Source organism: Lissotriton helveticus, chromosome 11, assembly GCF_964261635.1.
Source record: "Lissotriton helveticus chromosome 11, aLisHel1.1, whole genome shotgun sequence".
Classification (NCBI taxonomy): domain Eukaryota; kingdom Metazoa; phylum Chordata; class Amphibia; order Caudata; family Salamandridae; genus Lissotriton; species Lissotriton helveticus.
Genome location: NC_136072.1, coordinates 22,213,137 through 22,240,070, shown reverse-complemented (window position 1 = coordinate 22,240,070; position 26,934 = coordinate 22,213,137). Strand labels below are relative to the sequence as shown.

The window sequence follows — 26,934 nt, the reverse complement described above, 5'->3', positions numbered from 1 at the left end:
TGCAGGGAGATGCAGGACATGCTCCTTTTCACATTGCAGCGGTTTCTGGCAGCAGCGACCTCTGCAATGGTAATGGCCAGAATCAGTCCACCGTGGTCGGATTTTGACTGCGGAGCATCCTAATTGGACCGGCGGTTATGCTGCGGTCCTTGCTGGCAGTATTTTACCATTACCATGGCGGGCGGGGAGGTTTTCCGCCTGCCATCCTAATAGACCCCTTAATGTGATGAGGGCACATCAAGCACATGAAATGGAAGCCCAGGCTGCAGTCAGGACATCAAGACATTGAAGTCTCAGAGGCACTCGTGCATGAGTCCTGGATGTTGTTGAAGACGCATGTCTAAACTGAGACTGGCATTGTGGCCTCGGATGGCATCTTCAGAGTGAACAGGGACTCGTGCTCTTGAGTGATTGGTGTCATAAGATGAGTGGAGTAGTGTTTGCATGGCTTCAACGGGAGACTTACTTACATACTTGGAGTTGAGTGTTTGGAATACCTTGCACATGACCTCGGTGGTGGGGGTCGACTTCCACAGTCTGGACCATTTGGAGGGTAAGTTGTATGTCATGGATGATTTTGAAGGCATGATCAGTTGCACAGTCTGGGAGATTCTTTGCTCTTCGTTTTATTATTCCTTCAGTCTTGGTGTAGACTTTTGCGCCTGCTGGGTGGTATGGTGGAAGTTCTGCACGTTTTTTGGGGGGAGTTATAGTATGCAAGAATTTTATTAGGGCGGGGATGGAGACCATCTTCTACAGTCCTACAGAGGGGGCCATTTGAGGTCGCCTTTTTCACCTTCAGGGTGGTATTGGGTAAGTTCTACACGTGTTTTTAGGGCGAGGTAGATGCATTTCCTGCAGTCTGGGTGATTTTGGGGTAGAATTGTTCACATTCTGGGGTGGTATTGGGTAGGCTATACACACTTGTTTTGGAGAGAATTCCAACACCTGGGTGAATTTTATTAGGGTGGAGGGTGTCTTTACAGTGTTGGTGGTTTTTGTATACACCTTTTCATATTCTGGATGGCATATTCTTCTACAGTGTTGGGGATTTCGTTTACACTTTCACATTCTGGGTGTTATGGTGCAAGCTCGAGGGCGGCAGCTTGGAGGGCATCTTCTACAGTGTTGCTTTTGTATACACCTTTTCATATTCCGGGTGGTATGGTGCAAGTTCGAGGGTGGCAGGGTCGAGGATGTCCACTACAGTTTTAGTGATTTCGTATACTCCTTTTCATAATCTGGGTGGTATGCTCAAGTTTGAGGCACAAGGTCGAGACTGATTTGCATATGGCTGGGTCTGAACTGGGGGGGCATGGTGAGCAAAAGACAATGGATTTAACGCAGATCTCTTGACTGGGGGTGAATGTATGATTTATTCAGCATTCCTTCCATCATTTGTTTGCGAGCAACTTCGAGGGTGGAGGGCGTCTGCTACATTGTTGGTGATTTCTTATACACTTTTTCACATTCTGGGTGGTGTGGTGCAACTTCGAGGGCGGAGGGCGTCTTCTGCAGTGTTGTTGATTTCGAGAGGGGATGGTGGGAATGGACGATTGTTGCACCCCGGGGTGGTTGGTTGATCTGTTCATCTGGGATCACAGTGGAAAGAATCTGATCTTTTTTTTGGGGGGACGGGAGGGGGGGGGGGGGGGGGTCGGTTTGATAATGAGAATTAACTGGAAACCATGGAAGATAAACGTTCTGTCCAAAATGTTACCAATAAATGAAGGAGTTTTTAGTTGATGTTTTTGATAGATTCTGCTGTCGCTAAAACTCATAATTAAAGTGGAAATAAGAACGATATAAATGAACGTGACATTATATTTACAGAGCATTTTAAGGGTGTCTTCCGCAGTAGAGAGAGCGTGAGTTGAAATGTACTTTTCAAGATATTTGGGCCGCTCTTTTGGAACTCTACATAAAGTCAATTTATGGGCAGACCTTGATGGCAGTGACGCTGGGCAGATGGCACCGGGTTTTGATTTGGAAACCCTGGGCAGAGCATGATGCACAGAGTGCAGTGTTGGCACCCGTTGTATTGGATCCCTTGCACATCTGGACAGCAACCAGCATTGTTAAATGCAACCTCCAGCCGGTTTATCATCCAGAAAGAGGAGTCGGTGCCGGCAGGGTGTCCTCGGGCCTTAGATTGGGGGTTCGTAAATTGCTGCTGTGGGGCGCCTCCACATTGTTCTTTCAATCCGGGCAATCTCACGGATGAGGCAGACAGAACAATACCAGTGTGGTGGTGCCGGCTTTGCAGCGTCTGTCCTGGGTGGAACCGTTTGCTGTTGAATAACACTCACCTTTACATGCATGTGCGAGGGTGACATCCCTCCTGCCAGAGGCGGCGCTGCCCCCACGGCCTCGGCTCTGCACCCTGGCAGATGTGAAATAATGCACATCTGCAGGGCAGAACCCGAGGAGAGCAGTAACTTCATCTGTCGACTGCCCTGCCATTCCTGAGCGGGGGGCGGAGGGGCCCCCGGGGGCAACTCTCGGCCAGGTTCAAATTCCGAAAGAAATGCACCTGAGAGCGAGGAGGAGAGGGCATGGCGGCTCTCTCGACCGCTCTCGCTTATTGTCTAATCCTTTCTCTCTCTCTGTCGCCGGTCCAGAACCCCTCTTTCTCTGCCCTGCCCCTCGCCCAGCTGCCTCTCCCTTGCCCCTCGCCCAGCTGCTTCTCCCTTGCCCCTCGCCCAGCTGCTTCTCTCCCTTGCCCCTCGCCCAGCTGCTTCTCTCCCTTGCCCCTCGCCCAGCTGCTTCTCTCCCTTGCCCCTCGCCCAGCTGCTTCTCTCCCTTGCCCCTCGCCCAGCTGCGTCCCTCCCTTGCCCCTCGCCCAGCTGCCTCTCTCCCTTGCCCAGCTGCGTCTCTCCCTTGCCCCTCGCCCAGCTGCCTCTCTCCCTTGCCCCTCGCCCAGCTGCTTCTCTCCCTTGCCCCTCGCCCAGCTGCCTCTCTCCCTTGCCCCTCGCCCAGCTGCTTCCCTCCCTCGCCCAGCTGCCTCTCTCCCTTGCCCAGCTGCCTCTCTCCCTTGCCCCTCGCCCAGCTGCTTCTCTCCCTCGCCCAGCTGCCTCTCTCCCTTGCCCCTCGCCCAGCTGCTTCTCTCCCTCGCCCAGCTGCCTCTCTCCCTTGCCCCTCGCCCAGCTGCCTCTCTCCCTTGCCCCTCGCCCAGCTGCTTCTCTCCCTTGCCCCTCGCCCAGCTGCTTCTTTCCCTTGCCCAGCTGCCTCTCTCCCTTGCCCCTCGCCCAGCTGCCTCTCTCCCTTGCCCCTCGCCCAGCTGCTTCTCTCCCTTGCCCCTCGCCCAGCTGCCCCTCTCCCTTGCCCCTCGCCCAGCTGCCTCTCCCTTCCCCCTCGCCCAGCTGCCTCTCTCCCTTGCCCCTCGCCCAGCTGCCTCTCTCCCTTGCCCCTCGCCCAGCTGCCTCTCTCCCTTGCCCCTCGCCCAGCTGCTTCTCTCCCTTGCCCCTCGCCCAGCTGCCTCTCTCCCTTGCCCAGCTGCCTCTCTCCCTTGCCCCTCGCCCAGCTGCTTCTCTCCCTTGCCCAGCTGCCTCTCTCCCTTGCCCAGCTGCCTCTCTCCCTTGCCCCTCGCCCAGCTGCTTCTCTCCCTTGCCCAGCTGCCTCTCTCCCTTGCCCAGCTGCCTCTCTCCCTTGCCCCTCGCCCAGCTGCTTCTCTCCCTTGCCCAGCTGCCTCTCTCCCTTGCCCAGCTGCCTCTCTCCCTTGCCCCTCGCCCAGCTGCTTCTCTCCCTTGCCCAGCTGCCTCTCTCCCTTGCCCAGCTGCTTCTCTCCCTTGCCCCTCGCCCAGCTGCCTCTCTCCCTTGCCCCTCGCCCAGCTGCCTCTCTCCCTTGCCCCTCGCCCAGCTGCCTCTCTCCCTTGCCCCTCGCCCAGCTGCTTCTCTCCCTCGCCCAGCTGCCTCTCTCCCTTGCCCCTCGCCCAGCTGCCTGCCTCGCTGTCTTGCCACTCTCCCTGCTTCCTCTGACCCTGCCCAGCTTCCTTTCTGCCTTCCCTTCGCTCAGCTCTCTCTGCCCTGCCCCTCGCCCAGCTTCCTCTCTCCACTGGTCACTTTCTGCTTCACACACCTGGGTATAGTTCGATACGTATTGCTAGCTCCAGGCACAGCTTGGAATAGACTTTTTATGCACTATAATACATTTATGCATATTATAACCCAAGAGGCGCAGACTTCTACACGGGCCTCTCCTTCCGTATGATGGTCCGCGCCTTCATCTTGTAAAACTGATAGACGTGGTGGTAGAGGCGGCACCGTTTGGGTGGGCAGGTCATCCTCATGATATAGAGCACGGGCACCCGTTGGGTCTCCTGTCCATTTCTATGGTACTAGGACACGTGTACCCGTTGAGTCTAATGTTCATCCTCATGATACTAGGACACGCACCCTTTGGGTCTAATGTTCAACTTCATGATACTAGGACACGCACCCATTGGGTCTAATGTTCAACTTCATGATACTAGGACACGCACCCATTGGGTCTAATGTTCAACTTCATGATACTAGGACACGCACCCATTGGGTCTAATGTTCAACTTCATGATACTAGGACATGTGCACCCCTTGGGTCTAATGTTCAACTTCATGATACTAGGACATGTGCACCCCTTGGGTCTAATGTTCAACTTCATGATACTAGGACATGTGCACCCCTTGGGTCTAATGTTCAACTTCATGATACTAGGACACGCACCCATTGGGTCTAATGTTCAACTTCATGATACTAGGACACGCACCCATTGGGTCTAATGTTCAACTTCATGATACTAGGACATGTGCACCCCTTGGGTCTAATGTTCAACTTCATGATACTAGGACATGTGCACCCCTTGGGTCTAATGTTCAACTTCATGATACTAGGACACGCACCCATTGGGTCTAATGTTCAACTTCATGATACTAGGACATGTGCACCCCTTGGGTCTAATGTTCAACTTCATGATACTAGGACACGCACCAATTGGGTCTAATGTTCAACTTCATGATACTAGGACATGTGCACCCCTTGAGTCTAATGTTCAACTTCATGATACTAGGACACGCACCCATTGGGTCTAATGTTCAACTTCATGATACTAGGACATGTGCACCCCTTGGGTCTAATGTTCTTCATGATACTAGGACATGTGCACCCCTTGGGTCTAATGTTCAACTTCATGATACTAGGACATGCACCCATTGGGTCTAATGTTCAACATCATGATACTAGGACATGTGCACCCCTTGGGTCTAATGTTCTTCATGATACTAGGGCACGCACCCCTTGGGTCTAATGTTCAACTTCATGATACTAGGACATGTGCACCCCTTGGGTCTAATGTTCAACTTCATGATACTAGGACACGCACCCATTGGGTCTAATGTTCTTCATGATACTAGGACACGTGTACCCCTTGGGTCTAATGTTCTTCATTATACTAGGACACGTGTACCCCTTGGGTCTAATGTTCTTCATGATACTAGGACACGTGTACCTCTTGGGTCTAATGTTCTTCATGATACTAGGACACGTGTACCCCTTGGGTCTAATGTTCTTCATGATACTAGGACATGTGCACCCCTTGGGTCTAATGTTCTTCATGATACTAGGACACGTGTACCCCTTGGGTCTAATGTTCTTCATGATACTAGGACACGTGTTCCCCTTGGGTCTAATGTTCTTCATGATACTAGGACACGTGTTCCCCTTGGGTCTAATGTTCTTCATGATACTAGGACACGTGTTCCCCTTGGGTCTAATGTTCTTCATGATACTAGGACACGCACACCCATTGTCTCTCATTCTTCATGATACTAGGACACGCACACCCATTGTCTCTCATTCTTCATGATACTAGGACACGCACACCCATTGTCTCTCATTCTTCATGATACCAGGACACGCGCACCCATTGTCTCTCATTCTTCATGATACTAGGACACGCGCACCCATTGTCTCTCATTCTTCATGATACTAGGACACGCGCACCCATTGTCTCTCATTCTTCATGATACTAGGACACGCGCACCCATTGTCTCTCATTCTTCATGATACTAGGACACGCACACCCATTGTCTCTCATTCTTCATGATACCAGGACACGCGCACCCATTGTCTCTCATTCTTCATGATACTAGGACACGCGCACCCATTGTCTCTCATTCTTCATGATACTAGGACACGCGCACCCATTGTCTCTCATTCTTCATGATACTAGGACACGCGCACCCATTGTCTCTCATTCTTCATGATACTAGGACACGCACACCCATTGTCTCTCATTCTTCATGATACAAGGACGAGTATACTCATTGGGTTTCCAGTTCTTAATGATATAGAATACATTTACCCGTTGATTCTCCTGTTCTTAATGATACCGGGACACGTGCACTTGGTGTTTTTACTGTTCATTACTCCTTTTTGGACTCACCGAAAAGTGCTACAACACCTCATCAGGGGAGTAAGCACTATATAAATGCAAACCCTCCCTCTTCCATCCCTCCACAGTCCTTTTTCAATCCAAATAACAGACTATCATTTCCACCACTAAATGTATTTAATATTTCCCTAGACTAATTCACCAGTAATCTTTTATCTGGTCCAGGAGTAGCGTGCTACTTGCCAAAAACACTTCAACACCTCATCAGGGGTAGCAAGAGCTATATAAATGCAAAACTCTTCCTCTTCTATTACTCAACTATCCACAGTTCAAATAACAGACTAACCTGTCCACTCTAATTTATTTCATAGTACACTATACTAATTCACCACTAATCCTTTTTGTGTTACGGAGTAGAGCGCTACCCATCGAAAAAGCGTTTTGACGCCTTGTCAGGGGTAGTAAGCGCTATATAAATGCAATTACAATACAGTGCAATACAGGGATATAGAACTGATGTAGCCGCTGTCTCCTGATCTTCATGATACCAGCACACATCTATCCGTTGAGTTTAATGTTCTTCATGATACTAGGACATGTGCACCAGTTGGATCTCCTGATCTTCTTCATGATACCAGGACACGTGCACCCATCTGCTCACCCTCATGACATGGCATTTTTCCATCCAGCACTAAGATTTTGCCTGAATTCTTTCTATAAAGTAAGACCACTTCATGGATCTCACCTTATTATGGACACACAGCTCTTCATGTGATAAAATTGATGTTTATGGATTTTCTGGCAATGGATTTAACCATTCTTGCTTCTTTCAGATCTTCGATGCAAGCCCAGCAATCCTACGGCTCCACCTCCCCGCCACTTAATAAAATGAATAACATGAACAAACTGCCGTCGGTCAGCCAGCTGATGAACCCTCAGCAGCGCAACGCCATGACGCCCGGAACCCTCTCCGATGGCATGGGGACAAACAGTAAGCAATCCTACATGATAAGGATAATCCCATTTTTGCTGATCACTTAGTCCTCCAACTCGATACCCAAGCACTGTCCGTACTAGGGTTTAATGTTTCCCACCTCCAGAATATTCATATTCACATTCTTCAAAGGCGAAGCCCTACTGGGTTTAAAGTCTGACCAGCAGGAGGTGCACGTACTCTGAGTGGTGAAGGGAGATGTATGGGGTAGCGTCTTCAAGGCATCCAGGTCTCCTCCCAGTGAGTATGGACCGAAGCCCTCCAGCTGGGCGGCTTCATGTAGTCCGAGTGGTGAAGGAACTACCTGAGGTGCCTTGCTGGGGGAGGTCCTTGTTCAGCACAAGGACGGTATAGTGTGAGGTCACGTAATTGCAGGAGAGACTTGAGCTGAGTTAGGAGCAGGCTTTAAACTGAGTTGCATGACAGCGAAGAGACTGAGCTAAAGCTCTGAAGAGGCCATGGAGATCTGGTAGCTCAGATTTATTTATTATTTATTTATTTATTTGTGCGTTTTTATATAGCGCGGACTTTACCCGAAGGTGTCAGAGCGCTTCACAATAGGAACAGAACTGATACATGAGAACATTACAAGTGAACAAAATACAAAAGCAAACGTTACATTAAATGAAGCAAAAATGACAATCGCGAGCCAACAAAATACAAGAGGTAGCAAACGGTGCATTACAAAGGTGACAATCGTGAACCAACAAAATACAAGAGGTAGCAAACGGTGCATTACAAAGGTGACAATCGTGAACCAACAAAATACAAGAGTTAGCAAACGGTGCATTACAAAGGTGACAATCGTGAACCAACAAAATACAAGAGTTAGCAAACGGTGCATTACAAAGGTGACAATCGTGAACCAACAAAATACAAGAGTTAGCAAACGGTGCATTACAAAGGTGACAATCGTGAACCAACAAAATACAAGAGTTAGCAAACGGTGCATTACAAAGGTGACAATCGTGAACCAACAAAATACAAGAGGTAGCAAACGGTGCATTACAGGAGGAAAAAGTGACGTGTGCAAGTTACAGAAAGCATACAAAATAAATATAGAGGTATAATACTGCAATATATGGAGGGCCCTCAAGCACAAGAACAAACATTACGTAGGCAATGGTGGCACTTGTGCAGGTATCGAAAATAAACACATGTAAGAGGTTGAAAACAGTGTGTTACAAGAGAAAGTGATGGGTGCATGTTACACACGAGTACCAAACACAGGTAGAAAGATAATACTGCACTAAATGGCAGACTCTCAGACCACAAGAACACACTGGGAAGACACTTCCATAGTCATGTAAAGTAGATTTTTCTATAATGGAAGAACTTCCTGCAGATAATAGATAATCAGAGAGGCCTCCTGTCCTTTTCCTTCTACTTAAAACTTTGGCGATTGATAATGTAGAGGCACACGGGCCAGGCGTGGGCAGAGCACGACTGGGCAGGAGCTAGAATGCAGGGTTTCCGCAGATGACCAGATAAGAGCGCCATCTTCAGAGTACATGGCCTCTGTGCTCCTCATGTGCTTTCCATGCATGTGTGTAGTGAATCCACTCTGCTAGCAGACAGATGAGCCTGGAGTGTGTTCTAGGATTAGGAGTCAGTTCTAGGAGTAGAAACAAAACTTCCCATTGGTAGACTGAGCAAAGAAGCCTAGGTCAGGTAAAGAGAATGGTGGGGAGAGTGTAAGGTTGAGAAAGAAGACTCTCGCCTGACCCTGGCTGTCTTTGCCAGTACACCTCTGCATCCTTCGGTTCAGGTGACCATTGCACACTGGAATTAAAGCCTCGCGCCTCTGCTGACAGAATGACCCAGGGGCACATCTGCCACCCTAGCATACCCCAGACGGACAGAATGGGTTTCAAACAACTATCCAGTTTCGCGATCAGTTCCCTGCCCTGCAGTCATCGCTGTGAACACAATAGAATCCTGTTTGTACCTAAAGCTTGACAATGCTGCTGACAGTAGGAGGGCACGCGTCTGGCTCGGGCCACCCTGGGGCCAGGAACTGTCACAAGAAGCTGGGGCTAGAATGTAAAAAGCAGTGTTTGCGTAGGTCATGGATAATATGGCACTTGGGTGACACGCTAGCTGCTGTACGAAGATCCTGCAGTGATCACGCTTTAGGTTGGGAGCCAGTTGCATCATTTATGCTGTTGCGGACTTCTATAAGGCACTTGCGGAGTGTCCCAAACTAAACGTAGTGTTTGCGTGAGTGTATGGTTACCCATGATTGTATGCCCCTGCATGCCATTTGAGGTTAGGGAGTGAAGAACGCTTGTTTTGCCTGATTAAGACGCTGACAATATATTTGTTGCTGTTAAATACATCTTGAGGGTGCGTTTTGTAGTGCCTGTAAGTCGAGTAGGTGGACCACTGGTTTTATAGATGGCCGGTGAGGTATTGCCTTGGATGTATTGCGGTTCGTAAGTGTAGTATATAAATACAATCTCAGACGCCTTTTCAAGAGCCAGACACTAGTCGAGATGCAATAGTCGGAGCTGTGCTACGGCTATATGTCATTAGGGTATGCGGGTCAAGAATGATGGGGTTTTTTATGCATTTCTTCTAGTTTCCATGATGGGCTCACACATGCCAATGACGGGTGATCTGAACGGAATTAGCCCGACTCAGGCATTACCGCCTTCCCTTTCCATGCCATCAACCTCGCACTGTACTCCCCCACCGCCATACCCCACGGACTGCAGCATTTCCAGGTGAGTTTGTGAAGGAAGCAGAAAGGCTGGTGAAGTGAGGCGAGAATGGGATCATTGGGCTTCAGAAACATGTTTTAGGAAAAGGCATGCGATTATAGAGATGTATAGTATTCTGTTAATGCAAGAAATGCCCACCAAGCATAAAACATCACTGCTGTGATTGCATGTTTTCGCGCTCGCTTCCTGCTCTGGAAAATGCTTATTATGCACTCGTTGGTGGGCCCAGTCCAGAACGCAGATGTTCTACGTAAAGCAGTCTTTGCCCCTTTTGAGCATCTGAGTGGGATTTGGTAGAATAGAAACGAGTGGTTGCTCGGTTGGATCACAGTGGCTTCTATGTTATTCATACTCTCCGGCCTCAGACCATGAGACCCTGAAGGGGACCCATCCGGCATCCATGACCAGATGTTCTGTGGTCTATATGCACTTCCAGCGTACATGGAAGAATCCTTTATCAACCCACTCCTGAAACGAAGCTGCCTCCAGAATGAACTGGTTGGAAGCATATAGTCCTATAGTTTACTCTCAACTGCAGAACTGCTACACTGTCAGCCCTGGAGCAGTGTTGTGCTCCTCCCATACCGCCATTACAGCTGTGGTTGTAAGTCATGCCGCTTACGAGTCCATCAGTGCTACACACATTAAAATGATCCTTCAATTATTTGTCCTTCCATCTACAAATCTAAATTGTAATCCCACCTTTCATTTTCCAAGTACAAATATTTTGCTGTTCTGAATTACCATCTCCCAACTATCTCCCTGGCTTAAACCTTATAGTAGCTTTGAAGTTCAGAAACTTGCCTTGAAAGTTTGTGATACGACAATCCGCTGAGGTCACCCAGTCCTCCTCTGGCCCATCCTTCTGTGGGGTGAAGGAGGAGCTTAACACAACCCCATTCCATGTAGTCATGCTAGCATTGAAAAGGATGTGTGGTTGGGAGAATGGGGTTGATGATGCAATTGACCTCGCATGCGTTTAAATGCAAAGGGAACAGGCAGGTTGACTATCCTGAGATTTACAGGGACTGCTCAGTCCCCAGTTTTGAAGGTGGATTCCTCCCACAGCTGTATGAACTTTTAAATAAGCTATTGGAAAGGCAATAGGTTTGGAGTTGGCTGCCAACTTTTAGGTTTATCAATGTTTTTTTGTTTGATCATGTTTTTGTAAACATGTATTGTTGGGGCTCTGTGCCCTCACCAATATAAATAAAAAAAGCTAAAAGCAAAAATATGTTTTGGTCTCAAAAACCACACAATGAGGCTTCCGCTTTTCAGACCCAGCATCACCAGTCTTGCGGTCTTGCGCTGTGATGTACATTTATAACAAAAGAAGCTGCTGTGATCTGTTTGTAATTTAGAATGAGTGCGTTTCACTGCATCACCGAAGTCTGAATCTGTTCCAAAGGCTTGTTGGCCTTCTGACCCTGCCCTGCATGATGCATCAGCCCTTCTTTCAGTTTTGGTTTAAATCTCACTTTTCAAATCTGCGTGGGTGGTGGGGGGAGCATTGATACTGCAAATTTATATATTTTTGGCATTCTAGAAGTAAGAGGCTGTAATAAAATACGATTTTGTGCACTGATACATGAAAGTAAGGGCTGTATTTTGCACACCCTTACAGTCACCTGGGCTTGGACTCACCCCCCTCCCCTAATCAATTTGTGCATGCCTATGGACACGTAAAAGACAGACGTGAGGTGAGATATCATGCTTTACTCTCTGTCATCACACTTGCATTGTTTTTTAAATACTTCTGGCATGGTTATGATGGGAAATGTAATGTCTGATAGGCTTGTGGGAGGGTTGGTAGCCAAGTGGCCACAGCCTTGTTGTTTTCCTCCCACTGATCCCATTCCCCATGTATTTCTGTATTTTCTTAATGGTGGTGTGGTTCTGCAAAAGAGTTGCTAATTGTCCCTGTGGGTCATTCATTGCCTTTGTGCTTACCTTCTTACAAAACTAGCTCCCTCATTTGGTGAGTAAAACAAGGCCAAATTCATCCCCCGTCCTGGTAACAAATATCTGTTTTCTGTGGCAACCCATTCTTTGCCAGATCAGCTTGCTTGCGATCAGGGAAAGGGGTTTTGACTTTGGCCACCAAAGCACAATTGTCTCAGGTTTCCAGTATATAGAAAGTGTAAAGCCTTCCTCTCCTCCCAATGGATGGCTTCCATTATATGTCCAATTGCCTGGTTCTTTATTGTCATCATCCTGGAAGCCCTACTGGATTTTATCTCGGGCCCCCTCCCCAGCGGGAACTGGCGCCCACTGAGCTTGATTAACTGTAGAGCTATGTGTTCATTGAAAAGAGCCGCTTCTTTTATCAGTGACCGATAACCACCCCATTGGGATTGAGGGCTGGGCATGACCTGGCGGAAGTGGCCACTGGCACTCCATCGGGGGAGATGGAACTCTTTTGGGTCGAGGATTGGTAAATTCAACTAAGCTGGATGGCTGTGTAATTGAAACTTAATTGTCAATGGTTGAGCCACATCCGTCAGCCTGATTGTTTCTTTTCTTCCCTTTTCCTCCTCTTGTCCATCTCTTTCCCACCCCTTCTGTGCCTGCAGTTTTTTAGCGAGGTTGGGCTGCTCATCTTGTCTGGATTATTTCACTGCCCAGGGGCTGAGCACCATCTATCAGATTGAGAATTACTCGGCGGAAGTAAGTACTGGGCCTGACATCTCTGCCCCAACCCCCATCATTGTTTGAGAGCATACAGGGTGAGAGATTCCTTTCTGTGTAACATAGTGTATGCAAAGTCAAAGGGGCTTGTACCAGAGAGATGTGACTCCTTGTACAAGAATCCAACACATCCTAGGTGTAAATATGTAAGATTGCTACTTGGGTTTCTTTGTACACAAACGCCAAACATTGCTGTATGGAATCCTGATGCATAGATTGGCGTTGCATTTGATAGAGTAATCTCATCTTTTCATACAGTTCAGATGCGTTATTAGGATTCACTGTAACTTACTCTCCCTTGCTTGGCACTATTGTGGTACCAGCTGATGAATCAGAGGATGGATTGCACGCTTTGTAGCATTTACTTCCATTCATCTGCTATGCCTATTCCTTCATCTACTAGCTTGGTCCAGAAACCTTTTCCTAAGTGACCAGAGATGTTTAGTTTGTGCTTGAACCATAGATGGAGCCAGTGTGTCCACAATCTGTTTTTGAAAGTGAAATGTACACCTCTGGGTTGATGGCCAAACTTCTGCAATCTGAAGTTCTTTAAGGTTCCTGAAATTGACAATTTACCATAAAAAGGCTACAATTCATCGATCTGTGATCACAGAGTAGTCCGATTAGAGAATGCATGTTCCAGGGAGTGCTTAATTGCCTAAATAGTAGTAGAGAAAACTCGGTTTAAATTCAGCAAAAAGATTGCTATGAAAACGGGACTTAAAAAAACCAGGAAGAAGACAGAAGCTGAGGGAGGTACATACGCTACAACCAGAAGAGTTCAGGTTCCGGAATATGATGTCAGAGGAGGCAACGTGCAGCAGCCTTGAGACTTGGATGAAGTGGCGCATTATGATGAGGATAACATTTTATACAATGTTGAGACTGATTAAAAGCAGAAGATGGAGTTATGCCCATCCTAAGCAACTCGATTTGATGAATTCTCTGTAAAAAGAGCAACAGAGGCACATGGGTGCATTAAGAAGAGGAGTTTGGTTTTCTGATGGAAGCCTTAAACCCATCACAAAGGCAAAACCAATCCCTACTACAGTAAGGTGGTAGAGATCCTGCCACTTCAAAGTCACACCAAGGGTGGAAAAGATGTAAAGACCCTCTAATTACAAGGATTAGATCAACTATTCCTGTATCCTCTGGACCACCTTCTGATAAAGACTACCAAAGGTTAGAGGCACTAATGGAACAGTTTGAGAGAGCAGCAGCTACACATGGGAGAATAGCCAACTGAACTTTAATCCAGATACTTCGTGATCCCAAAACAGGACTTGATGTTAATACATTATAGATATAGACTTGGTAAAGGTTTTGTGAAGATGCAAAGATTGCAGATGAAAACTCTCCAGGATGTGATACCTCTCTCTGTTGTAGAAGTGGATTACGTGGCAAACACAGACTTCATAGACACGAACCTTAAATTTCCATTGACTCCTAAACGTATGTATTCTCTCAGAGCATTTCCGCATGGTCAGTCTTCAAGATGTCATTCCGTTACTACCACGAGGCGACTTTATAGCCACACTCCGAAGGACTCCTATTTCCACATTCCTATTCACCCAGCGCATCGCTGAAACATCAGGTTCGTAAAGTGCTTCCATTCGGGGTCACAACTGCCCCCGGGGTTTTCACCAAATGTCTCGCAATAGTAGCTGCTCGACTGCGCTGACAAAACATACAAATTTTTCCATACTCTTCAAAAGTGCTACTAACACACTCAGGCTACCATAAACCTACTTCATCAACTAGGTTTTCCCATCTGTGCAGTCAAATCCCACCTCCAACCCCTTCAAATGCAACCCTACCTGGGAGCCATCCTCGACTCACAATGGGGTGTAGCTTACCCCAATGCCGCCTCTATTCAGTCCTTCTGGGTGCACATTACCCAGTTCCAGCCTCATGAGCAGGTAACAGTGAGGACAGTTATGCGTCTCTTCAGTATGATTGCTTTATTCATAGCCACAGTCCCTCATGCCAGACTCGGCATGCTTCTGCTACAAGATTGCTTAGCGCACCAATGGAGTCTAGGGGAGAGTCGATGGGAAGATCTAGTGTTGGTCGGCTGTTAAGCTTGCCACTCTCTGCAATGGTGGAACTCCAACAATCTCCTTAAAGGACGACTTTCCTAGACCAAGTTCTGTAGAGAACCATAACCGACTCCTCCCTCACAGGTTGGGAAACGTCTTCCCAAGATCTGTTGGTCCAAGACCGCAGGACACTCGGCCAAACACATCTCCATATCAATCAACTGGAGTTGCTAGCTGTTCATCTAGCTCTCAAAGCTTACCTTCCCCACCTGATTAACAATGTAGTCCTGATCAAAACAGACAACATGACTGTATTATCTGCAAAGGCAGACGGTGCCCAGGTCCCCTCAACGCTCCCATCCAGCCCGGACCATCTGGAGGTGGGCTGTCTGACACAACATTCACCTGTTGGTGGAGCACCCCTAGGAGTGGACAACAGCTTTGCAAATATCCTCAGCTGTCAATGTCAACAAGTTCACGAGAGATAGCTTCACACGCAAGTCCTCCCATACTTCTGACTTTGGGGTCACCCAGACATAGACTTTTTCACCACAGCATAAAAAGCCAAATGCTCGAACTTCACATCTCTGTTCCCACACACTCACACACTCAGCCCAGGGGCAACGCTCTATGGATGAGTTGGTCCTGGATAGTTGCTTACTCTTTTCCACCTCTCCCGCTGCTTCCGTTTGTGGTTTGCAAACTTCGCAGACTTCTCACTGTCATCCTAGTGGCTCCCACATCAACGTGCCAACCATGGTTCACGCCACTCCCAGAACTATCAGTAGTTCCCCATGAGGTACTGTTTAAAAGTTGGACCTTCTCACACAGAACCATGAAGAAATCAGAACCTAGACCCCAGGTCCCTCAACCTTGCGATCTGGCTCCTGAAGTCTTATAGTTTTGTTATTTAAATCTACCGAATCCTTGTATGGACATTCTCAAAGAAGCAGCCAGGCCCACCTCTTATGCCTGTTATGCTGCAGAGTGGAAACGATTTGTTAATTATAGTCAATCCAAACACCTTGATTCTTGAAGAGCCAATGTTGAAGACTTTGTGTGTTATTTATTTAATTAACATACCTCCGGTCTAGCTTTTACATCTGAGGCTACACCTAGCTGCAGTAGCCGCATAGCTACAAAAGACAGCATACCTCCCAGTTCAGTATTCCAGTCATTAAAGCCTTCATCTAAGGTCTCAAAAGAGTAATTCCTCCTAGGGCGCCACCAGCTCCCACTTGGAACCTGAAAACTATATTAATAAGATTAATGGGCCCTCCATTCGAGCCCCTCCACTTCTGCCCCTCCAGTTTTTATCCTGGAAGCGAACATTACTTGTTGCTATCACTTCACTCAGACGTGTCAATAAGCTTCAGGCATTTACTTTAGAAGAACACTTCTTCCAACTACATAATGATAGGGTGATATTGTCTACCAATACTAAGTTGCGGCCCGTACTTTACACACCATAGATGTAAAACGAGCCCTTATGTATTATATTGATAGAACCAAATCATTTAGAAAAACACAACAGCTCTTTGTTGCCTTTTCAAAACCACACAAAGGAAGGTCAATTTCTAAATCAGACTTTGCACGTTGGATTGTCAAAAGTGTCCAAACATGCTATGTTAAAATTAAAAGAACTTTACCTATCCCTCCGAGAGCTCACGCTATTCGTAAAAAAATAAAAAATAAAAAAAGCTTCAGTGGCCTTTTGAGGCAATATACCTCTTGCTGACATATGTAAAGCGGCTACATGGTCTAAACTGCATACATTTTCTAAACATTCCTGTGTAGATGTACTGGCCCGTCAACAAGCCAATGTGGGCCAAGCATTTCTACGAACACTATTTCAAGCAACTGCAGCCCCACAGGTTTGCCACTGCTTAATGGGGAAAACTGCTTTACAGTCTATGCGGAGCATGTGTGTCTATAACCACACACGCCTCAAACGGGAAAAGTTATTTACCCAGTTGATATCTGTTTGTGGCATGTAGTGCTGTAGATTCCCATGCGCCCACCCTCCTTCCCGGACACTGGTGTTTGTTGCAGTTACTTTTAAACGTTATCGCAATTTCCTTCAACATGAGCATCTCACTATACTGCACCATGCTTCACATTCCATCCTCACCCTTCTTGTGGGAAAACAATCTAACAATGGAGTTGAAAACTCTGCGTGTTACCAGTTAGAGGAGGAGTTACTTTATCTCGTGACTCAAGACTTTCTTCAAACAAAAACAACTTGCACACATCCGAGCTCCACGCTAGATGGCGGGATTATGCTAAGCATGACAATATACAGCTCTACATGTCACAAACCGATGCTTACTGGGTAAGTAAAATGTTTGTGTGTGTGTGTATATATATATATGTGTGTGTATATATATATATGTGTGTGTATATATATATATGTGTATATATATATATATATGTGTATATATATATATATGTGTATATATATATATATATGTGTGTATATATATATATATGTGTGTATATATATATATATGTGTGTGTATATATATATATATATATATATATTATAATATAATTACCTACTGGCAGTCGCCAGTAGGTAGTTATAGTTAGGACCTAGTTTCCATAGGAAATCCGCAACATTCTATTGAGAATAACTTTGGCGCCGGTGGACGAATCTTTGCGAATTTCTCAAAGAAGATGGCCTGCTCCGCTCCTTCCCTGAAAGTTTGGGGGGGGATTCGTCAAGTGGGGGCTGAGATAAAAGGTGGGTCCCAAAACGTGTTTTCCCCATGTTATTTTCCATAGGACGTTTAGACACGGCTACAGCTCGAACGGCTGAATGGATTTATAAGAAATTTGGTAGAAAGGTAGTGTCCGGCTCGCAGATTACGCTTTTCTTTGAATGGTGTAAATCTGTTCAGTAGTTGCTGAGAAAATTTACTTTGAAAAAATATATATTGGGCTACATTGGGCTATATATATGTTAGAGCCCAAATGTAGCCCAATGTAGCCCAAAGATGGCCACCAGAGACAAAAAAAACAAATGTAGCCCAAATATCAGCCAGATGTAGCCCAACTATAGCCCAATGACAGAATGTTCCAGAGTGTTCTAAAGAACAACTAGAACGCTAGCAGTCTTACTTATGACAAAAGTATGGCACACCTGAAGTCATCTTGATTGGAATAAAGTGGTAACTCTTAATACATTTAATTTGAAAAGGAACAAAATGAGGGGTTTCATTATGCCATAGAAATTGTGTGTATATATATATGTATATATATATATATATATATATATATATATATATATATATATATATATATATATATATATATTCACTGAAAAAACCATAGGTTTTAAACACGTTATAGTTAGGAATTAGCATTTACAAAACCTATGAAATTCACTGAAAAAACCATAGGTTTGACACCAGTTATAGTTGGCTGGAAATTTTACTCGCATAAAACCAATGAAATTCCCACGTTATAGTTAGTTGGACTCACTATAACTTGCGCGTGCAATGCACTGCTGATGACGTCACATATTACATCACTCATGACATGGTCAGTGACATCAGTCATGACATCACTGATGACACCATCCTTGTGACAGAGTGACAGACCTCTTTTCACTGTAATGTAACCCTTGAAACACATATTCAAAAATAGAAACTAAAATTTTCAAAAAAATGGAGATACCCATACCAGTTACAACAACCAATTCAATAATTCCACCCTCTATATACACATCCACTCATTCAACAACAGTTCTATATAGTCACTCATACATATACTCACTCATCATATGTAGTGATACACCTATACATTCTGTTACACACTGACAGTCATCAAAAAGATACTCTCACACATACTCACACATGCAAATAAACTATTGAACATCCATTTATTTGCATATACAGCTATACACACACTACCACCTTACTTCTATGGAAACTACACATACTTACTCTCTTATACAATCACTTATAGAAACACATACTTATTTAAACAGGAACTCTTACAATCTTTCTCTCACATATACTCACTTATATACATCAATATTCACATATATTAGATTAAAACATATGTAGTTACTGATAGACACTAGTGAGACAGTCATTCACTCACTAACACACACATATACACACTCATCCACCCATACAGTCCTGCACATATGCTGTCTTCAAAACACATACAAAGAGAGTCAGTCATTCATGCATCTATGTGTTAAGTAATACCCCCACCAAACCATACAAACACTAATACTGATACTAACAAAAACATCTAATAACCCATATCCATACACATGTAGCTACTCACCAACCCATGCAACCACTTATACACAGTGAAACACTAATACATATATTTAAATATTTAAACATTACTATCTAATATATGTATTCACTAAGATACACTTAATAAACCAGTTAACCAATCAAATTATTTTTTTAAACATCCAAGTAATCACTTATTTAAACATTTATTCTTCCATCAACTTTTACATATACATATATAACACATTTATTTTTTAAAAAGACACACATTCACTGGATAGTGTCATCAGTGATGTCATGACTGATGTCACTGACCATGTCATGAGTGATGTAATATGTGACATCATCAGCAGTGCATTGCACGCGCAAGTTATAGTGAGTCCAACTAACTATAACGTGGGAATTTCATTGGTTTTATGCGAGTAAAATTTCCAGCTAACTATAACTGGTGTCAAACCTATGTTTTTTTCTGTGAATATATATATATATATATATATATATATATATACACACACAATAACTTTCCAGGGTTAGAGTGGTGGATACATTATTCAAAAAAAGAAGCAGAGACCTCTGGGTAGTTCCCAAGTTTAGGTGTAGATTAGCTCGTGTATATATAGCACCCTCAACACCAGCGACACTCTAGATCTGCTCACCTCAAATGTCTGTTTTTCTACCAAAGTTTTTAAGCATAGGATTAGCACAGTGCCATCTACGCTCAGCTAGAAAGGGACAAAGGCTTTTTCCATTTACACTACAAAGTCTTGCATAGCATTTGCTAGTTCCATCCATGCTGTGTTGCAAAATTACAAAAACTTTGCTAGAAAAACCTAACAGCATTCAAGCTCCCAGACTCCACTGTGACAATTAAACCCAATGCCTCACACCCGCCCGGCTTATAAATCACAGGTCATTAGATGATATAGGACAGAGTCAAACACATAAATGTTTTATAGCACAAGACTGTTCCTTGCACTAAATGTCTTCCAAAGCCAATCACAGATCAAACTTGTGCAGATACAGTCCATACCACAGTAATGCGGAATAAAAACAAGACAGGGGGGGGGGTGTCAAAGTCTTACTCGCTGTCAAGGTTACCTCCCTTCATTTCACAATGGGCTAGTGAAAATGTTACTGATGGCACATCAATTACCAGACTACAGAAACCTAGAAACAGACAGGTTAAGCTGTAAAACAGGCATATCTCTTGACTGGGAGGTAGAACAGGGGCGTCTGCAAAGCAAGGAGCACACCGAGCATGGATCTGTTTATAGTCAAACAAAACACACAATGCCACAAGGTTGCATCCAAATACCCACCCCCTCGGTCTCAAGGAAATGCACTGTCACTTCAGTGTTGCAGGATATTTGCCTACGCTTTTCCCACAAGTCCCAACGATCCTGGTAGTCCTCAATAAATGCAGGACTTCACACCTGACTTTTATTCTCCTACCTCCACAGAGGGTCAGATGACGTTGTAGTCTCATCTTACGACGCACCGCAATACATCAGGAATCTGCCAGCCTTTCCACATAACGAACAATAAAGAATCTAGACCCAAAGGCCTTCAGCTTAGCAGCATGGCTCCCCATGTCGAAGGATTTCAATGTACATAAAATAAATGTACTAAAGTTATGCAGGGGGCCTGGCCTTATAGATGTTATGCAACTGATTAGCCTGGTTTCTCATTGGTAGAGCTATTGGTGTGCAGTAGCGGCCACTCGTATTGTGAAGTGGTGAGGCGGGGGGAGGGGGAAACACAGACAAATACAAATAAAATGATAAAGAAAACAGCACCTGCTCTAATGGCCGCCGCCTTGTCCCCAATCGTCGCATCCCATCTAGGACCTGTTGCACACTGCGTAGGCTCTCAGCTCCATATCTCAGCGCTATTCCCAGCATGAAAGCAGCGCTGGGATTGGTCCGAGTGCCCTGGTTCGACGCTCAGACATGGACTGGGAGTCTGTGATCGTTCTCCATCCGGCTGTAGAACACAGCTCGGGTAGAAGAATGGCTAAGTGCGCATGACTTTTTGGCCGCTCCCAGACTGTCATGCGCACTTAGCAGTGCCCACCACTCCCCCGCCTCCCTGGTGCTGCTGGTCACTATGACGGGCCCTCGGCTCGCAGACTGCAGGACGAAAAATAAAATCATATAATTTGTCCTTTGCCTCTGCTGGATTTCAGCAGAGGGGGGCGACACTCCTCCGCCATAACCGAGGAGACGCCCTGATGTTGTGACAAATGATATGACGCATGATTCCGTGTTCGATGTAATTGTTGGACTAGAAACGATCACTGACTGCGTTTGTCAGGAATAGCGTCATACGCAAATGTCATTGATAGTCAGCAACTCCTTGCTCTGACATGAAGAGATTTTTGGAGGGAGCTAAAAGAATGAGTACTTCAGTCACTCCCTACAGCAGTCTGGATTCTCCAACCATTGTGTCAATAAACCTGATGAAGTCACCCTTTGAACCTGTGGATAACCCAAATCTGCAGGAATGAACATTGAAGAGAACAATCTTAATTGGGATAAGTCCATTGCACACAGCTAAATTCCCAATGAAAGGGTGATGATGAGCGCTCTTGCATTCATTTCAAAGGTTGTGGCTAACTTTTGTGTGAACAGTTGTCCTCTTTCTTCCATCGCCACCACCGCAGCAGAACGAGCCTCGCCCTCATGAGATGTCAGGAGAAGCCTCGTGCAGGAGAGCTGAAGAGTGAGGACACTTCAGCAGTGTGTGCAGCACGCTCACAGCCAGTCCCAGAGAGGGCAGTTGGTAGGGGAGCTTAGGCAGGATGGAGTGTGCATAGGTTTCAGTGGTTGCTGTGCGGTTGGAAAGGACCCCAGGTAAAACCAAGGCTTCGCTGCGGGAAAGAAAGGGAGATGAGAGCGAGAGAGAGCGTTCCATCGATGGTTGACATCCCCAAAAAATGTGGATTTAATGTTCCTGACCCAAGCAGTAGATGGTGGTGTAAGGCAGAGCATGCGAATCGAGGTGCTTCAAGATGCAAAGCTATCGTCACAGGTAAGTAACTCGTTTCTGCACATTGCATTCCCTCCAAACCTGCTTGCTGAGGAAGAACTGCTGTGAATGTCCATGGGCTTGTTGTAAACAGGAGCAAGAGTCTTCGGAGGATGACCGCTTGGAGGGAGGGAGTCCTTCTGAGATGATGGCATAGTCCAAACTCCGGGGAAATCTTTTAAGAAAAATAATAAAACATACCCTGATTGTTTTTTCTCCATGGTTGTTCTGACTATTGGCAATGTTAAAGCTGGATGAATGTATCAGTTAAGAGATGTATCACTTTGGTGTTATGTAGCTCCTTCATTTTACGTCTGCTTCCTGTTTTGCCAAATGTAGTCCCAATACTGTCCATTGTACACACAGGATTTTCAATATATGTCATCACCCACTCCCACATTATCTCTTCTGCAGATGCATGAAGCCAATCACACTACTTGGCTCGAAGGCTCCCAAAAATATCTCTTTATGGCCTGCATATGTCGCAGCATCGCCAGGGAGCCCAGGGTCAGGGAGTATTTCCCTTCATTGTCCAGATGAGCCCCATCTTAGCCGCGGACGGCCGTGCCTTACATATGAATGTGCTTCTATAGTGAGCCGGGCACTGATCCCAAGTCTTATGCTGGCCTCATGGACAGTGCATTAGTCTGGAGTGGGCACTAACTTGCATTAAATAGGGATGACTTTATCCCTCAACAAAGAGACAAATAAAAAATACCATATAAATGTCCTCCAAAAAAGGGGCGTGGTGGCCACCAAAGTTGATGTTTGATTGCCCCTGAAACCAACACATCATTACACTAGATATAGGCATCAAATGCTCCAAAAACAAGCCTTAGTCATGGAAATAAGCTTCAAGGTGTGCTAAGACTCCGCGTTAACATTTGGTATTGGTGAACCATCATAGCTACTGCAGAGGCAGGTCCACAGCACAGCCAGTGTCCAGCTCAAGCTGCCCAAGCAAGGCTACACTGCCGGTCAGTGCAGACCTTGCATAAGTATATAGCAACACTAACCTCTCAGCTCGTCAATGACGTCATCAGTGACGGAAATTCAGCAGAATCTAACCTGCACCATTATTTTCTCAGCATTGTTGATTTTAAGTTCTGACTTCTGGGCTGTTGGCCTCTGGTGCACTCATTGACCGCTCTAAAATGAACCCTTTCCTCTCCTCCTCAGGACCTGGTGAGTCTGAAGATCCCCGAGCAGTTCCGCCACGCCATCTGGAAGGGTCTCCTGGAGCACCGCCAGATCCATGAGTTTGCGACTCCACCCCACTTGCTCCGCACCACCAGCAGTGCTTCCACCGTGAGCATTGGCTCCAACGAATCCAGGGGCGAGCGGGTCATCGACGCAGTGCGCTTCACGCTCAGGCAGACCATCTCCTTCCCGCCCAGAGACGACTGGAGCGACTTCAATTTTGACCTTGATTCGCGAAGAAACAAGCAGCAGCGCATCAAGGAAGAAGGCGAGTGACCAGATGGAGTGGACCGCGCCAATCAGGGCCTCCAGGTCATGAGACCAGAAGCCCTTACCCCAAGCCAAAGCGCCATCTGCCAAACCACTGATCTGCACTTAAGAGTCCTAGAGTGAGCAGAAGGGGCCATCTTCCAGCAGTGGGCCCCGTGCATCCTTTTTTTTGCAAAGAAAACCTCTGTTTTGACTTTATTTTGTTTTTTTTGCTTGCAAAAAGTCAAAGTTGGCGTTTGAACTGGTGCGTTACTGCCTCCAGCATCTTTTGTAATGTTTTGTAAATTATATATCTATATACAAATAGGTATATCTATTTTTTTCTTTTGGTAATTTAACAAAAAAAGAGTAAGTTGCACTTATTGCTGGGACAGCGTTGAACACGTGCAGCGCTTGCTAAATAAGCTGCCTGTTGTATTTGGGTGATGTAGATAAATATGGTCAACTGCATTTGTATTCAAAGAATGTTTTTGTGAACTCTGAAAGGAGCCCTGTGAGTCGGTACACCGTGGGGACCCTAAGTGTTGTAACCCTGTGCAGTTAGCAGAGTTCTGCTTGTCCTGAAGGGCAGTACCATGCCAGACTGCACTGCACTATTCTCTCATTTCATTACATCTTCTGGATGGAGCTGCAAGGAGACCCCTTCGCCAGGAATCATGGTTCACAGTTCTCTTGCCAGTGAATTGCTTAGAATAAGCAGCATAAACATTGGCCACCAGCGTGAAGACTGACATTTCTTCTGCTTCCTCGTGGAGTCTCTGATCTTTTGATAGCCATACATATTTCTCACACTACTCCTAAACACACAGACAGACACTCTCTACCTGCCACTTCTCTCCTAATTCTTTCTTTTTCTCTTACTCCCCATCTGGGAACTTGGCTTCAGCAAGGTTTAACGCTCTTTAAAGCAGCCTCTCCCTGCAGTTTCTGATGTTTCTGTTCAGTCTGATGTGGCATAGACAGAACCATGTGAGTGTTGCTGGCACTTGAAGATGTGCGGGGGTTCCTGGTGAAAATGCACCTGTGTCACAGATGTTCATTTCTGTACTGCTGATCAATAATATTGTTCGAAAGTGTTGGCGTACACACGCCCAAGCGCTGGGACAGACACTGCCATTTGTACATAGGTACTGTGTAAAGCTGTAAATACTCATTCATGTGTGTAATGCGACCTTGGAAGTAAACTGTTGAATTGTATTCACTTTGTATCCCTGTTTTTCAAGGCATCAAATTGTGAGAGTTTTGTCAGGTCACTGTCTTTGTGGAACCGCTTGTATTATGTTATGATTGAAACAGATGTGCTATCTGCATGGATCTCACTGAAAGCACAGCAAGACCTTGGCACACCTTGACATTTTTGGATGAATTGTGCATTGCTTCAGAGAGGTTAGTGTCCAGGATTTCAAAGTGCTTGCTATCAGCCTTCTGCCCAGAGGGTCCTGAGATGCATTCCATCTGCCACTATACTAGACCTCTTGGAAGCCATCGCAAGCTTTTAGGGCTGCACTAACTCTTGTCGGGTGAAGCTCCCTAGGCCGGTGCAGAGAAGACCACTGGTTGGCTTATCAAGCAAATTTGTTCACACAAGGATCATGCTTCTGCTGTAAACTAAGGGTCGAGAATTCAAAAGGAAGGAAGGAGGAGACATACCCAATAAAACAATGTTTAAAGCTATATTGGGATACTTCAGTATTTTCTTTCTTGCCCCCTTGTATGTCAGGTTTTGGAGTGTTTCCTGATGGCAATGCTTTGTATACCGCACGTCTCTACCATATGTTGATATGCAGATATGTTTCCGCTCTGTGCCTAAACGTATGGTACATATTCCATATGGAGCAAAAAATATGCTGTGAAAAAATATTGACTAGATTGCAGAAAGGTCCCTGGGTCACGTGCGTGCTCAAAGCATGGTCAAATAGGTATATCTTTTCTTTTCTGTGTTGTAAATGATTCTTTTTTTATTACATTGTCTCTCACACATATGATTTGTACAAACGTATCGATAAAGTTTTATACATTTCGCAAATAAAGAGTTGCATCTGAAATGTGTTTTAAGCGTTTTTGTAATTTCTATTTTAGCAGTAAACGTTAGAAAATCCTCTACAATACTCAGAATTGGTGCAGGTCGTGGGGCTTCATTTACCTATACCGTCCAACACTAGCCAGGTCCTTTTCTATAACCACTTCCTGTGAAGAACTGAAATCTTCATTCTCAGGGAATACTTACTAATAGAAAAAAGAACTTGGCACAGAAGCTGAAATATGAAAAGACATCTTTATTAAATTTAATAAGTGAGGCCACGTCACACAGAAGCCGTAGAAACTGAATGAGGTAGTCTGAGGAAAACAGAGAACAGAGGCCTTATATATGTTTTAGGAATACAAAACTCTGCATAAAAGAAAGGGGCAGTCCTTGCTTTTGCAAGCATGCAAAATGCCTACCATTCCTTCTTACACAAGCCAGCCAAACCCGTAATAAAAGACCACAACCCATATCGTAAACAGGTCATAAAAGAAGGAACAGAAACAGATGAGAAGTAGGATAAGGGGTGTGTATGTGCATACCAAACTTTACAATCTCCTGTGCTCTGATCCTTAATCTTGATCAGCTACTGGGCAAGGAACTGGCCTAACAAGGTCAGCTTCAGGCAACAGGGTCAGTTCACTCAGGTCATCTAAAAGTCAGCTAAAGTAATCGGCCTATGTGAGGGCAACCACAAAATGGCTGCCATGCACAAAATGAAACGCAAGGGTTCAGAACGAAATCTTCAAATACACAGTGAATCCATCGGTGTAACATGACGAAAACACTCATACTTGCTGAGCTCACTGTTTACGGTTCGCTGTTACCAAAATCTTAACAGAACCACGACCTTTATGACCCAGGTTCAGAATTCACGGAACCTCAGACCCTCCTTTTGCCCTTACATAGGCAATAACCTAAACTCACGTCAATCTGAATCCAGGTCTATATTCATCAGATCATAAAGATGTTGCTGGAGCATAATCCTATTACTTAGCAACTCTCTCGGGGCAGGTCTCCTTACACACGTAGTAGCACAAAGGCCGCATATGGCAGGACCAAATAGGGAATACCTCTATCTGTAGTATGTGGCATAAGACCACACACCCAACAATTAGTGATGTTCACTACTAACTGGTGTTGATGCAGAAGCTGTACAAAGGAATTATTAATAAACTCTGACCTCCTAACCAGTTCATGTTCAGGTAAAGTATGGAAAGAATGCAAAGAAGTAGTAGTAGGAAGAGACATAGGTTGGGAGGTGGGTACAGATGTGAATTGGGTAGCAAAAAAAACAATCCCACCCATAAAAGACAATGTCATGTTTAAAAACACTAGAAAACACGTTG

General features: G+C 45.4%; 1 protein-coding gene across 4 annotated transcripts in view; it reads left to right on the top strand.

Moving 5' to 3' along the window:
- The window catches only part of TP63 (tumor protein p63), a 405,808-nt gene extending 380,197 nt beyond the window's left edge, over window positions 1–25,611 (top strand). For 3 of the 4 annotated variants that reach the window (XM_078667023.1, XM_078667024.1, XM_078667025.1), the window contains 4 exons: window positions 7,202–7,359; window positions 9,944–10,088; window positions 12,659–12,752; window positions 23,272–25,611. In XM_078667023.1, coding sequence (XP_078523149.1) covers window positions 7,202–7,359; window positions 9,944–10,088; window positions 12,659–12,752; window positions 23,272–23,568 — 694 coding nt within the window. In that variant the 3' untranslated portion in view covers window positions 23,569–25,611. Of the gene's footprint in view, window positions 1–7,201; window positions 7,360–9,943; window positions 10,089–11,709; window positions 11,786–12,658; window positions 12,753–23,271 lie in introns of all 4 variants that reach the window. The other variant, XM_078667026.1, reaches the window with a different exon arrangement.
- The last annotated feature ends 1,323 nt before the right edge of the window (window positions 25,612–26,934 follow it).